At 50.9% G+C, this 14209-nt stretch overlaps 1 protein-coding gene across 5 annotated transcripts in view; it reads left to right on the forward strand.

Annotated features, from left to right (window-relative positions):
• Positions 1-14209, forward strand: part of EHMT1 (euchromatic histone lysine methyltransferase 1) — a 147500-nt gene that overhangs the window by 113911 nt on the left and 19380 nt on the right. For all 5 annotated transcript variants that reach the window (XM_089914089.1, XM_089914085.1, XM_089914088.1 and 2 more), the window contains 3 exons: positions 1631-1753; positions 7472-7573; positions 9121-9225. In XM_089914089.1, the coding sequence (XP_089770215.1) occupies positions 1631-1753; positions 7472-7573; positions 9121-9225 (330 nt within the window). The remainder of the gene's footprint in view (positions 1-1630; positions 1754-7471; positions 7574-9120; positions 9226-14209) is intronic.

Here is a 14209-nt window from a genome sequence, read left to right on the forward strand (position 1 = left end):
GCCCAGAGGGGAGGGACAGAGCGACAACCACTGCCCTGCCCCCTGGGAGCCCAGGACGTGCCGTGGGCTGTGCTCGCCCCGCACCTCCTGGGCCCTCTGTTCCCTCTGGGTGGAGGCCCTCCTTCCACCTCCCTCTGTGTCTCAGATCTCTCTGCGTTGTCTCCTGGCCACCCCTGCCTCTTCCTGGTGACGATCACTAGCCTTTGGGCTGACTTCCCAGGTGTGGTCCTGGGTTGCCCACATGTCCCTGTGCGGGGCCTCCGTGCTGGTGGGTGGGGCCGTCACTGGCCGGCACAGGTTACAGACAAGCACACCGAGCAGCCGTCCTCACACTCTACCTGGGTGTCGGGTGGGAGGGCCTGGCCCTCCGACGCCGACCCTCTGCACCGTGCGGCCCATGGCTCTGCTCTTGGTCATCTGCCCGTCTGGGCCTCTCAGATATGGGCCCTGTCGGGGGCTGCCTGGCCTGTGGGCCCCTCCCTTCCGGGCCAACCCCCGGGCAGGCTTGCGGCCCGGGCTCTCGCACCCCTGGGTGTTCAGGGTGGTTTGGGGGTGGGGGGGGTCTTGCCAAGTGTGTGCACCCAGTCACAGGTGGCGTCTGGCCTTTCACCGGCAGAGGGCACGTCCTGGCCTGTGCAGCCTGGCAGAGCATGGCCGACCCCACGCTGGCCTCGTTAAGCGCTACGCAGACCCCCACCCCGCACCTTTATCTCGTGTGGTTTTCCAAGTTTCGTTGTTAAAGTTAGCTGCTGTGGAATCCTGGCTCTACCTTGCGCTCAGGTTGGGCCATCTGACCTGTGTCCCCCACTCGTCTCCTACCTGGATGCCCCTGCTCTCTGACGTTAGCTCTGCTCCATGGGAACAGCCGAGTCTCCTTCACCATCCCTGACCACCTCAGTTCCCCTGGCTTTCCATGTGTACCATTCTAGGTCTATTTTTAAATTTCTTACTAAACTGGGTTACTTTTGTTTTTTAATTGCTAGTAGTAAAAACGATACTGTTTTCAGCCTTATAAGTATTAGCTCTTTTAAAATGTTCAAACACTTGCTTTGCTGTTAGTGGAAAACCCACTTTAAGGTTGGGCGTTTCAGTTTCAAACAGACGATTTACCCAAGCATACCTCCTGGCTCGTTGGTTTCCAAGTACACACTCCATTGGAAAATGCATCCTGGGAATGAGTTTTTCTTCAGTTTGTTTTGGCAGGTGTTTAGAACAGCCAGAGACAGAGGTCTCTGAGGCCCCTGAGCTGGGGCCCCACGGTCCCTGCAGGCTGGGCCACCGCCTGCCTCCTGTCCCTGCCTTGCTGAGTCCCCTTCAGCACCCCTTCTTTGTCTGTTCTGGGGTCTCACCTTCTTTCTTATTTCTAAAAGTGCTGTTACTAACGTTACTGTAAGCATTTCTACCCAATTAGCTTAGAAATGAAATGCTCTTCTTGAACTAAAGTTTTGATAGTTACAGAATAACCATGTCTCTGAATTCTGCTTTGGAAGATTCAGGCTTAGTCGATAGAAAGACTTAATGTAGCCCCTGAGATCCCTCTGTTTCCAAGTGCTGAGCCTGGGAAATGTTTCCTCACTGGGTGTGGCTGCGGTGGCAGCTCTCACACCTGAGCTGTCCCTTTTTTCACCAGGCGGGCGCCAACATCGACACCTGCTCAGAGGACCAGAGGACCCCGCTGATGGAGGCGGCAGAAAACAACCACTTAGACGCGGTGAAGTACCTCATCAAGGCCGGGGCCCTCGTGGATCCGAAGGTACTCACTGCTCAGAAGCACACCCCTGTTTCATGTAGAAGCTCCTCGTGAAGAGGAACAGGGCCGGTTCCTTGCTGGAACGTCTTCAGAAATTGGTAGCCACCAAGCATCCACCGGGTTGTCTGGAAGTAGGTAGTTCACCTTACTTGGTTACCGGTTTATTTGTGGAAAATACTAGTGAGCACTGGATCCACTATGCCTGACGGTAGTCAAGCATCTGATAGGGAGTTTGTGTGCAGAGGTGTTCAGCTTCCTTCTTTGGATAGGCACACCTTCTCTCTTCTGTCTTCAGTTTGGAGCAGTTAGGCAAGAAAGAGAAATAGAAGGCATCAAGATTGGAAAGGGGGAAGAAAAATGATCTCTGTTCACAGATGACAGGATCTTATATGTAAAAAATCATAAAGAATCCACACAAAATATTGTTAGTACTAATAAATACATTCAGGAAAGTTGTAAGATACCAAATCAGTACAGAAATGTCAGTTGTATTTCTATACACTTGTGATGAACTATCCGAAAAGGAAATAAGAAAACAATTCCACTTACAATAGCATTGAGAAGAATAAAATACTTAGGAATAAACTTAATGGAGGAAGCGAAAGATTTGTACACTAAAAAATGCTGAAAGAAATTAAAGAAGACACAGATAAATGGAAATTATCTGGTGTTCATGGATTGGAAGAAGACAGTACGTTCATCCCTCAGTATCTGTGGGGGATTGATGCCAGGACCACTGCAGACAGCAACCCGCCGATGCGCGAGTCCCTTAATAGTACAGCCAGCCCTCCACATCCGTGGGTTCTGAGTGCCGAGTGTGTTGTTAAAATGCCATTGCTACCGAGAACGACCTGCAGATTCAGTGCAATCCCTATCAGAATCCCAATGCCTTTTTTTTACAGCTTATAGAAAAACCCATCCTAAAATTCATAGGGAACCTCAAGGGACCCTGAACAACCAAAACAATCCTGCAAAAGAACAAAGCTGGAGGCCTCACACTTCCTGACTTCAAAACTTATGACAGGGGCTTCCCTGGTGCCGCAGTGGTTGAGAGTCCGCCTGCCGATGCAGGGGACATGGGTTCGTGCCCTGGTCTGGGAAGATCCCACATGCCGCGTAGCGGCTGGGCCGGGGAGCCATGGCCACTGAGCCTGCGCGTCCAGAGCCTGTGCTCCACAACGGGAGAGGCCACAACAGTGAGAGGCCCGTGTACCACAAAACAAAACAAAACAAAACAAACTTATGACAGAGCTGCAGTAATCAAAACCATGCGGTACCAGCCTAGAGACAGACGTATAGAACAGTGAATAGAGTGCCCAGAAATAAACCCTCGCAGATACGATCAAGTGATTAATGTTAAGGGGGCCCAGAGCATCCAATGGCAGGAGAGGGCGTCTTTTCACAAGTGCTGGGAAAACTGGACTTCCACATGCAGAAGGATGAGGTTACAGTGTATTCAGAAATTATCTCAAAGGGGATCAAAGACCTAAACTTAGAGCTAAAATCGTAAAACTCTTGGAAGAAAACAGGAAAATCTGTATGACATTGGATTTGGCAATCATTTCTTGGGTATGACACCAAAAGCACAGACAATAAAAGGAAAAACTAGGTAACTTAAACTTCATCAAAATTTATAAACTTTTGTCCATCAAAGGACACTATTCAAGAGAGTGAAGAGGCAACCCACAGAAGGGGAAGATATTCATAAATTCTGTATCTGATAGGGCTTTACTATCCAGAATGTATTGACAAGTCCTACCACTCAATAACAAACTCTAGCCCAGCTCAAAAATGGGCAGAGTGTGAGTAGACATTTCTCCAGAGAAGATATTTGAATGGCCAGTTAGCACGTGAAAAGATGTTCAACATCATTAGTCATTAGGGAAATGCAGTCAAAACCATGGTGAGACCCTTAGGACACCTATTATCTAAAAATCAGAAAATAAGTGCTAGCAAAGATGTGGAGAAATTGGAATTCTCATATATTGCTGGTGAAAATGTAACATGATGCAGTTAACTGTGGAAAGCAGTTTGGTGGCTCCTCAAACAGTTAAACATAGAATTACTATATGATCCAGCAATTCCAATCCAGGGTATGTACCCAAAGAAACAGGAAGCACGGACACGGACAGGTATGTACACACCTTGTTCACAGCATTGTTTACAGTAACTAAAAGGTGGAAGCAACCCAGTGTCCATTGACGGGTGATGGATAAGCCAGATGTGGTCCATCCATATGATGGAGTGCTATTCAGCCTTATTTCAAAAAGGAAAGAAATTCTGACAAAGGCTGCAACACAGGCGAACTTGAGAACGTTATGCTGAGTGAAAGAAGCCAGACACAGAAGGACGAATATTGTATGATTCCACTTATGTGCGGAACCTGGGACAGGCAGATTTAGAGACTGAAAGTAGATTGGAGGTTACCCGGGGTGAGGGGGGGATAGTGTTGCTGAGTGGTGACCGAGCTTCTGCCTGGGCTGATGGACAGGCTTTGAGAATAGAGTGTGGTGATGGTACAGCTCTGTGAAAGCAATTCATGTTGCCACTGACTCACTCTAAAATGGTTAAAAGGGCAAGTTTTATGTCATATATACACACACGCAATAACAATAAAAATGCTAAATCCCACAGCCCTTCAAATTAATACACATTTTTTCCAACAAAAAAATGATCGTCTGTTCATACTAATTTATCAACTCCTTGTTCCCATCAAATTAACTTCTCACTCGTTTTTCTATGTCATTAAATATTCTATAACATTATTTCAAGTGGCTGTGTTGTATTTCATGAAACAATTTGTGTCATTTTTTTAGATTTGCTGATTGTTTAATATTTATGTTATTTTCAGTTTTTATTGTACAGAATGCTTCAACAGACATTTCATAGCTAAATCTTTGCACGTTTGATTTCTTTAAGACAGATTTCTGGGTGTGTGTGTGGAATTGCTAGATCAAAATATATAATCATTTCTAAGGCTTTTGATCCCTGTCTCTGAATTGCATCCGGGAGTGTCTGAGCGCTCGTTTCCCTGTGCTCTTACAAGTGCCGATCTTTTGATCCCTGTCTCTGAATTGCATCCGGGAGTGTCTGAGCGCTCGTTTCCCTGTGCTCTTACAGGTGCCGATCATTACAGTTAAAAAAAATTAACAATTTGATATGCAAAAATGATTATTTTTTTTTACTATTTTAATTTGCTTCTCTCAAAGTGAACTTTTTTTGTATATAGTTATTTACATTTGTTGTGAATATTTTTTCAAGCTGGTATTTAGTCCTTTGCTTTTGGTGGTTTTTGAGATCTGGAAACCTTTAGTTTTTCTATGACTATCTATAGATAACTGTTATTAATCCTCTCCGTTAGGATGGGTGGGTGAGTTCTGCCCAGTTCTCGGCCAGGGGACGATTTCCCAGCCTCGTCACAGGAGCCAGCGCCCAAGCAAAGCACCACTGAAGAGGCAAGAGGTCAGTGTTCAGGGCTTTACAGAAGCAGCTGGAGCCTGCAGGACAAGTGATTGGAGGAGGTCTGGAGTAGACAGTTCACCGATGAGCTTGTTAGCAGCACTCTGGGTGCTGTAGAAGAAAGGGTCCTTGAAATCCAAGACCAATCAGAGAAACCATTCTGTCTGAAAAGCAGACTGTAGGACAACATTGAGCTGTCTGATGTGTAATTGGAGTCCCAGAAAGGAGAGAAAACCCAGTGGAAAAAAATTTATTGAAGGAAAAATGGTCATAAATTTCCCAAATTTGGTGAAAAATAACCTACAGATTCAAGAAACTCAGCAGACCCCAAGCTGGATAAATACTAAGGCTGCCACACCTAAATACATCATGTTAAACTGTCGAAAACCTTAACACAGCCCCAGAAAAAACACACAATACGTGTAAGCGAACATTACGAAAATTTGCCAACTTTGCATTTGAAACGACGGAGGCCAGGAGACAATGGAGTGATATTCTTATTGTGCTAAAAGGGAAGAAAAAAAACTCAAAAAAATTGTCAGCCCAGAATGCTACAGCCAGTAAAAGCGTCCTTCAGAAAGCACTTGTGAAATAAAACATTTTCAGGTACACAAAAGCTGATAGGACTTACCAGCAGGTTTACACTAAAGCTTGTGGGAGGAAAATCCCGTTCTTGGGGAATGAAAATACTAGAAATGGTAAATACTTGTTTTCTTTAAGTTTCTTAAAAGACAAAGGCTGCTTAAAGCAAGAAGAATATTGTAAGATGGAGTTTACACAAACTTGGAAGTAAGACAGGACAGCGGGAGCACAGGGGGAGCCAGTGGTGGATGTGAGCAGGGTCCTCGGGTTTTAGTTCTTTCCTGGGAGGGAATAAGTACTGACCTAAGTGGATTGGGAAGTTGAAGCTTGTGATCCCTACAGAACATTAAGGCAATAATTTCAAAGAAGTATAACTTTCAGGAAAACTTTTTAAAAAGCTAGTAGAAGAAGTAAAACGGAATGTTAAAAAATACTTGTGTAACTAAAAAGCAGGAAAAGAGGAATAGAAACAGGTAGGACAAATAGGAAGGTGGTCATCTAACCCTAAAACCGTGTCGTAATTACATCCAGTGTCAGAGGACGAAGCCCTCCAGCCAAGGGCAGACGTTTGTCTGAGCCAGTGAGCAGGCGAGAACCAGCTCTGCTTCCCTGGAGAACACACGCTAACACGCGGACCAGGCTTGAGTGAGCAGGGTCAGGGCACATGTCAGGCACGTGGCAAACAGAAGAATCAAACACAAAAGGCAAAATTACAGAACTTTTGGAGGTTAAGAGGGAAGATTAGCTTTGTGATTCCAGCGTCGGGAAAGATTTCTTCAACAAGACAAAAGTACAAAAATGATTGATAAAGTCAAATGCATTAGAATTCAGAATTTCTGGTCAACAAAAGATGTCACAAGGCACATGACGGGCAGCTACAACCGGGAAAGGGTTTTGCAGCCAGAGGGCATCAGGGCCTCCTACAGATAAAAGAAAGTAACCGGAAGCAATGGGTGAGGAAGGTGACCAGGCAGTTCCCTGGAGAGATGTGTGACCGGGATATGCCGGGAAGGCGCCTGCCTTTCAAGCCCCCAAGACACCCCATTCCCTGGCCGTAGAATCCCGTGAAGCCCACAGCTGAGCCCACCTGGGGGAGCAGCACACGCGTGTCATTGTTGGGGGGGGTCTCGGTGTTGGGGGACCCCGTGGGCAACTCTTGCATGAGGAATCCGGGAAACGTATTGCAATGTTTGGTGAATATTGGTGAAAAACGAGTCTTCCTCGACCAAATGCACAAACTGGGCTAGTTTTACATCAGTTGACATAAGTGAACTAGTGCTATGTGTTCTCTACAAAGTGAAATCTCCAAACCATAATGTTGAACTAAATATGAATTGCAGACAGGTATATGATATGTTATTTACAGACAATTTAAAAACATAAAACCGTCATTTGTGGATACATACACATGTAGCAAAAGTATCAAGAGCGGTGTCAGCATAATAGCCGTTGCATTCAGACTGGCGATCTGGAAGGAACCTTTTTGTTGAGATGGTTCAGTTAACGTGGCACCCTTAGTGTCCTTGAGAAGATGGAGCTAAAAGCCATCTAGGAGGTGTGCCCGGCGGCCAGCGGACGCAACCTGGAGGTGGTCAGCCGCAGTGACGAGTGTCAGGCTGCACGGCGAGCTTGCCCCATCACGCTGTGATTTCTCGGGACCTAAATGCATTTGTGTTGCAGGACGCAGAGGGCTCCACCTGTTTGCACCTGGCTGCCAAGAAAGGTCACTATGATGTGGTCCAGTACCTGCTGTCCAATGGGCAGATGGACGTCAACTGTCAGGTAAACCACCTCCTCCACTCGTGACGGCACCTGACGGGCTGGCCAGAGGTGTGGTCCTCCTTCGTGGTGATCCTGGCCCCTTCCACCCTCCGAGGCACCCCACCCCCCACCCCTGCCAGGTCCTGGAAGGCCTGGCCTCATCCTCCGCCCCCGTCCACCTCCCTCCTGGCCTGCCCACTGGCCGCTCGCCAAGCTCTGTGCCGCTGCCCAGCTGCAGGCTTGTCCTGAGGTGTCCGCCTGGGGTGGCCTGTGTTCAGATGCTGCTACTTGAGCAGGGTCTCTGGCCTCCTGTGTGCCGTGCCACCTCCGTGGCAGCTCGTCGTCCCTCCCAGCACTGGCCACTGTTGGACATTCCACCTCCTTCCCTGTGTGTTTGCTTCTTGTCCACCTGCTGTCAGGACCCCGGTGCGGTGTTTGTGTAACCTGCAGTGCCTGGTTACAGAGCAGGTCCTGTGCGTGTCTGCTGAGCGAGTGATTGGCTGGGGAGAGCCAATGAGGGTGGGGCCTTCTAACTCACCAGGGGCCCCTCCTGTCCTCCGAGACCCCCTCCCGCTCCCTAGGACCCCGCCCGCCCATGACTTGAAGCTCTGGGATGACCATCTCCCATCACAGGCACCGCCCCCCATCTTCTGGCCCAGCTATTGCTGCTAACCCAGCTCACGTGCCCACCACCCTGGCTGTGAGAGCCTCCCAGACGGACCAGAAATGCAGCTCCCTGCAGTGTGGTTTCTCCAACCTCTGTTCTAGTGGGGTCCACGGGCCCCCTTCCCCTGTTTTGGTTTTTTATCTCCCACTCGGTCGGGTTTTGTGAGTTTCTCCCCCCAGGCTGGGCTGTGTTGCCCCTGCCGTGTCCCCAGTGCCCATGGTAGGCCTGCAGGGACCATCTCGCTTTAGTCATGGAGGCCGTGTGCATCCACCAGGAAAATGTGGCGACTGGAAAGTGGAGAATGTTGTGCTAGAGTGTTTGCAGAGTAGGAACTGGCACCGTAATACTCGTTTCCTAAGAGTCGCCTCCGGGGTGGAGCAGCACACAGCCAGCTCATCACAGCCATGGTCCAGCCTGCAGGGGGTTCAGCCCCGGTGAGCTTCTGCTCCGGCCCTTAAAGAAGAGGCTGGGACTTTTCATGGCCTCCATTCATCTCTGGGCCTGATGTCCATCCGTCTGTCTGTCTGTAGTTCTTGGCTGTTGCTCCTGCTTCGTGCGTGGAGTCTGTCCTGGGACCAGAAGGGTGGGCAGGTGCGTCCCGGTCAGTGCTTCCCGCCAGCCGGGCACGGACTCTGCAGCTGGGTCTGCTCCGTGGCCTTCAGGCCTTTTTCTTAGGTGACTCTGTCACGTGCGCACAGGTGTGTCGAGTTGCCCGGTGGGCCCTGCCTGCTCGCTGAGATCCCCAGGCAGCGCTCTGAGCCTCAGTTTCCTCCAACAAAATGGGGACTCAGGCTGGCTCCCGCCCCCTGGGGCCTCCTTGCAGGTCCCGAGTGATGAGTTGCCTCACGTCTTGTGTCTCTAGGAGCTGTGATGGATGTTTGTTTGTTTCTTTTGAAATTAGGATGATGGCGGCTGGACGCCCATGATTTGGGCCACTGAGTATAAGCACGTGGACCTTGTGAAACTGCTGCTGTCCAAGGGGTCTGACATCAACATCCGGGACAACGTGAGTCTCCCCCGGGAGGCGGACCCTGGAGGACTGGGGACGGGTGTGTTGGGTGGCAGCGTCCTAGCACCTGCCTGTGGCTCTGACCTCTTCCCATTGAGTCGCCAGCCATGTGTTGACCCAGCGCGGTTTCCAGTGGTTATTTTGTGTGTCAGCCAGCTGCTGGATGTGAACCGAGGGGCACAGTTCCCTGAGACCTGCCCCTCGGGCAGAGCTGCATTTTTAGAGGTCTTTAGAGACACTGACTCCCATGTCTGTGGTGACGTCCGAGGCCCCAGGGCTCACCCCACTCCTGGGCCAAGGTCGGGGGACTCGCCAGTCCCTCTGAACACAGCCTTCTGCTGTGTATCAGTGGAGCTGTTTGGTCACAGGCAGCACCAGGCGCATCTGATGAACTCAAAGGGGAATTTCTCGGGCGGGCTTCAGGGACCCACAGAACCGGTGTGGTGGTAGGGCTGGCAGAGTTGGGGGGCTGCTCTGGCACAAGCCCCTGTGCTGCTTCCCAGGCGGAGGGACAGGGCTCCTGGGACACAGACAGGGTGTGGCCTGTGGAGCTGTGTCCACCTTTATAGCGTTACCCAAGCCATAAGTAGGAAGTCTAGCCACACGCTCGTTAAACTGATACTGGAATAAGGCAGGAAGGCATGCCCACCCCCCAGTTCGGAGCCCTTAGTGGACTGTTTGAAGAAAGGATGGGAGCAGTGGCTGGTCGGTCCTCCTGGCTGCTCCACGTGAGGACCCTCCCACACCCAGGAAACAGGAGCAGCAGCTCCCAGCCGAGGGCCAGGCACAGCTGGTTGGGGACGTCTTTGCCGACTCCACAGAGCTGGGCCCTGGGACATTAGAGCAGCTGAGGGCCAGGAAACCCTGGGGGCTTCAGGTGAGGGTGGCGCGGAGGGAGGCGACAAGGTCCGGGGAAGCTACAGCACACGGCAGTCACGCTCTGCCTTGTTCCTCGAGGGATGGGGTCGTGGTTTGGAGCAGCCTCGGCCCTGGGTGCTTGGGTGGGACTGGACCGTCTGGGCACATGGGCAGCGCGCGGCCTCGCAGCATCCAGCAGTGTAGGCTCTGGTTGTTCTGAGGGATTGGAAGAACTGATTGAGTCGTGTGTTTGTTATTTATATGATGAAACAGCGTCATTGTTTTATTTCAGTAGCTTCATTGAAGTATGAGTGGCAGACTGTGCTATTAAAGTGTACAGTTAGATAAATTCTAACCCCAGCCACCATCACACAACCAGGACAGTGGATGTCACTTACCCCTCGGTTTCCTCCTGTGCCTCCTAACCAGCCCCCCTTAACCAGACGTGACCAGCCCGCCTGCTTCCTGTCGCGGCCTCGCTTCTTGTAGTCCCATCCGAGCGTGGGCCCCCCTCCCTTTCTGTTGCTGCGAGAGGCCGTCCGCTTGCTTGTCCTGCGCCTGTGGATCATGGCCGGGCTCCCTGGTGGGGCTGTGGCCTTCCTGCTCAGGCGCTGCCACTCCTGTGGGTGCAGCCGTTTCCAGGGTAGGAGGGTCTGGTTCCTTTCCGGTGTCCCCAGCACTTAATGTAGTCGGCCTTATCTTCTTTGGTGAAGGGTCTGTTCAGGTCTTTTGCTCATTTATTACTGGATTGTTTGTCTTCTTATTCTCTAGTTTGGAGAGTTTTTGTGTATTCTGGATACAAGTCCTTTACCAGATAATGTGTTTCATAAATCCTAACCATTGTCTTTGGAGGAGCACATGTTTCTAATTTTGGTGAAGTCCAGTTTATCAGTTATTTTTTGTATGAATCCTGTGAAATCACTGCCAAACCCATGACCCTAGAGACTCTCTGTGTTTTCGATCACAGTTCCTTAGGTTTAGGTGTTAATGTCCATACGTGGCGTGAGGTAGGGATCAGGCTCTTTCTTCTGGTGTGTGGACCTCTAGCTACTCCAGCAGTGTGTTTAGAAAGCAGCCTTTCTCCCTAGATTGGCTTTGCCCTGTGGCCGGACTCAGTCCTCTGGGCCTTGACCTGGGGTCTGCCTTAGTGCTGGGGTTGTGCTCTCTTGTTGAATGCAGCTTCAGGACCTGTAAGGAGAACCTTCCAGTATTAGCTTCCATTTCTCCCTCCCCAGCTTTATGCTGTTCCTCTCGTGCATTTTACTAAATAAACACCACAGTAGTGTTGTTTATTTAAACAACGGTGACCTTTGGAAAAGGCTATAATAATCCTGGCGTGTCAGCTCCCGTGGTCACCTCTTCCTCAGGTCCGTCCATCCACTGCTGTTTGCTTCTGTGCGTCTCATGTTCGTTAGCATTTCCTGCTGTGCTGGGCGGCTTGTGATGGATTCTTTCAGCTTTTCAATGCCTGCGAAGTCCTTATTTTCCTTCACTTTTTTTTTAAAAATTATTTTTGGCTGCATTGGGTCTTTGTTGCTGCGCGCGGGCTTCCTCTAGTTGTGGAGGGGGGGGGCTACTCTTTGTTGTGGTGCACGGGCTTCTCATTATGGTGCTTCTCTTGTTGCGGAGCACAGGCTCTAGGCGCATGGGCTTCAGTAGCTGTGTCATGTGAGCTCAGTAGTTGTGGCTCACGGACTCTGGAGCGCAGGCTCAGTAGTTGTGGCGCACGGGCTTAGTTGCTCCATGGCGTGTGGGTTCTTCCTGGACCAGGGCTCAAACCTGTGTCCCCTGCATTGGCAGGTGGATTCCCAACCACTTCGCCACCAAGGAAGCCCTTTTCCTTCACTTTTGAAAGGTATTTTGCTGGATATAGAATTGTAACTTGACAGTTTTTAATTTCAGTACCTGAAACATCCTGCTTTCCTGAGTTCTCACTCGATGCATTTCTAGTGAGAAAGTCTTGGTGGCATCCTTGTCTTCATTTCTCTGTATGTACCACGTCTTTTTTCTTTCAGGTGCTTTTAAGATTGTCTCTTTATCACTGGAGTTCAGCAGTTTGATTATGAGGTGGCTGGTGCTATGTGTGTGCACATGTGCGCTTAGGCTTCGTGGAGCCCCTTGGGTCTGTGGGTGTGGAGTTTTATCAAGCTGGAAATTTCCTAGTCATTTTTTCCAGTGCTGCTTCTGCCCCTACTCCACTTCTCGAGGCCCCAGGTCCACATGTGCAAGGGTCTTGAAGTTGTTCCACGGCTCACTGAAGCGCTTTTCATTTTCTGAAATTATTTTTACACTCTGGATTTCTGCTCAGCTGGTTTTATTGCTCTGTGTTCAAGCTCACTAGCCTTTTCCTCCACAGCGTCTGTTATGCTGTTAATTCCATCCAGCGTGCTTTCACGTCAGTTATCATGGTTTTAAGTTCTGAACATTCTGCTTGGGTCTTCTTGGTATTTTCTGAAATGTGTCTCTCCTGAACACACAGTTATTCCAGCTGCTTTGATGCCCTCGTTTGCTGGTCTGTGTCAGTTCTGGGTTTGATTCGTTGGTTTTGCTCCTCATTGTGGGTCATGTTTCCTGCGTCTTTGCACTCCTGGTAACCTTGCGCTGGACACGAGACGTTGCGAATTTACCTTGCTGGGAATTTCTGTGTTCCTGGAACTGTCGTGAGCCTTACTCTGGGTGCAGCAAAGTGACCTAGGAATGGTCTGGTCATTTTGGGTTTCACTTTCTAGGTTTGTTAGGTGGCCTGAGCAGGCCTCGGCCCGAGGCTGCTCATCCCTCCTGTGTGGGGCCAGTGCTGAGCCCTCTACACCTGGCCTCAGGGGTGTGTCCTCCTGGAGGTCCAGGTTTGGAACGTACAGCCCTCCAGAGGCCTCTTTCCCAGCCCCACAGCCTGCTCTGCAGCCCTGGCTGCCCTGGCCTGGAGCCCGAGAGGAACAGTGAGCAGGTGGCCACAGGCCCCCTTTTGCTCCTCTCGGGGGCTCAGCCTTTCACTGCCTGGTGTCCAGTTCTTCCCTTGCTCCTCTCAGGGGGGCAGCCTTTCACTGCCTGGTGTCCAGTTCTTCCCTTGCTCCTCTTGGGGGCACAGCCTTCCACTGCCTGGTGTCCAGTTCTTGAAAACTGTTATTGCACACGTTTTGACTGTTCTGTCTTACTCTGGTTCTTTCAGGTGTGGAGGGGGGTAAACCCAGTGTGGTCCCTCTTGCCCCGTCTTTGCTGGAAGCCCCATCAGACGTGTAGGCCTGTTGTAACGTAGCTGGTGGACCTCAGAGAGGCTGGGAGACGGCACAGTCCCCCCAGCAGGAGGGCTTAGGGGCCTGGGAAGTTCTCAGAACCTAATTCTGGTGATAAAGTCACAAATCGTTCTGATGAAGGAAAGAGAAAAGAGGCCCCTGAGGAGACTGCAGTTTCACCTAGGAGCTTGCAGATGTGCAGAAGGTGGAAGCCAGAGGGTAGAGAGCTTCTGAGAGTAATGCCCAGGAGGGGAGGCCAGACAAGCCCCGGCTTTTCAGGACACCCTGGGGCTGACGGCAGGGCCAGCCCTTAGTTTCCTCTGTTGGAAACAGACCGATGATGTCGAGGGTGACAGACACAGACCACTGAGCTCCTGCTTCGCTTCTGTCTTTCCTGAAGTTGGTTGAGCTGGAGGTGTGGGATGTACGCGGGTGTTGGGATGGGGCGCTGGGCAGTGCAGGGGGTGCCCCGGCCTCCCGGTCGCCCGGATGTGCTGCACCCCTTGGTGGTGTGGACAGCGCCCCGGGGCCCAGGCTGCGCTTTGGTCCCGGTGGTTCCCAAGGGGTCGGCTGTGTGAGCCAAACACACGCCCTGCCCGCAGAGCAGAAAGAACAGGCAGCAGTGGCCCCATCTCTGAGGCTAACTCAGGGAAAGAGAACTGCTACAGCGTCACTGGTTACGTCCCTGAGGGAGGAAGGGAGACGGGGGGCTGGTGAGCAAGGGAGCAGGGGTGGGGGGGTTGGGTGCTGCTCCTTGGGCGGCTGGGCTCCTGGGCTGTCCAGCCGGCCGCGTGGGCGGGCGTGACTCTCCTCGCGCTGTGTCCCCAGTGTGGCAGGTGGAATGTACAGTGGTTCTCGTTTAGACATTTTCTTGTTTTTAGGGTTATTCTTCA

This window comes from Delphinapterus leucas, chromosome 6 (genome assembly GCF_059928025.1).
Source record: "Delphinapterus leucas isolate spDelLeu-1000000601 "Yukka" chromosome 6, BTC_Dleu_Yukka2, whole genome shotgun sequence".
Taxonomy (NCBI): Eukaryota; Metazoa; Chordata; class Mammalia; order Artiodactyla; family Monodontidae; genus Delphinapterus; species Delphinapterus leucas.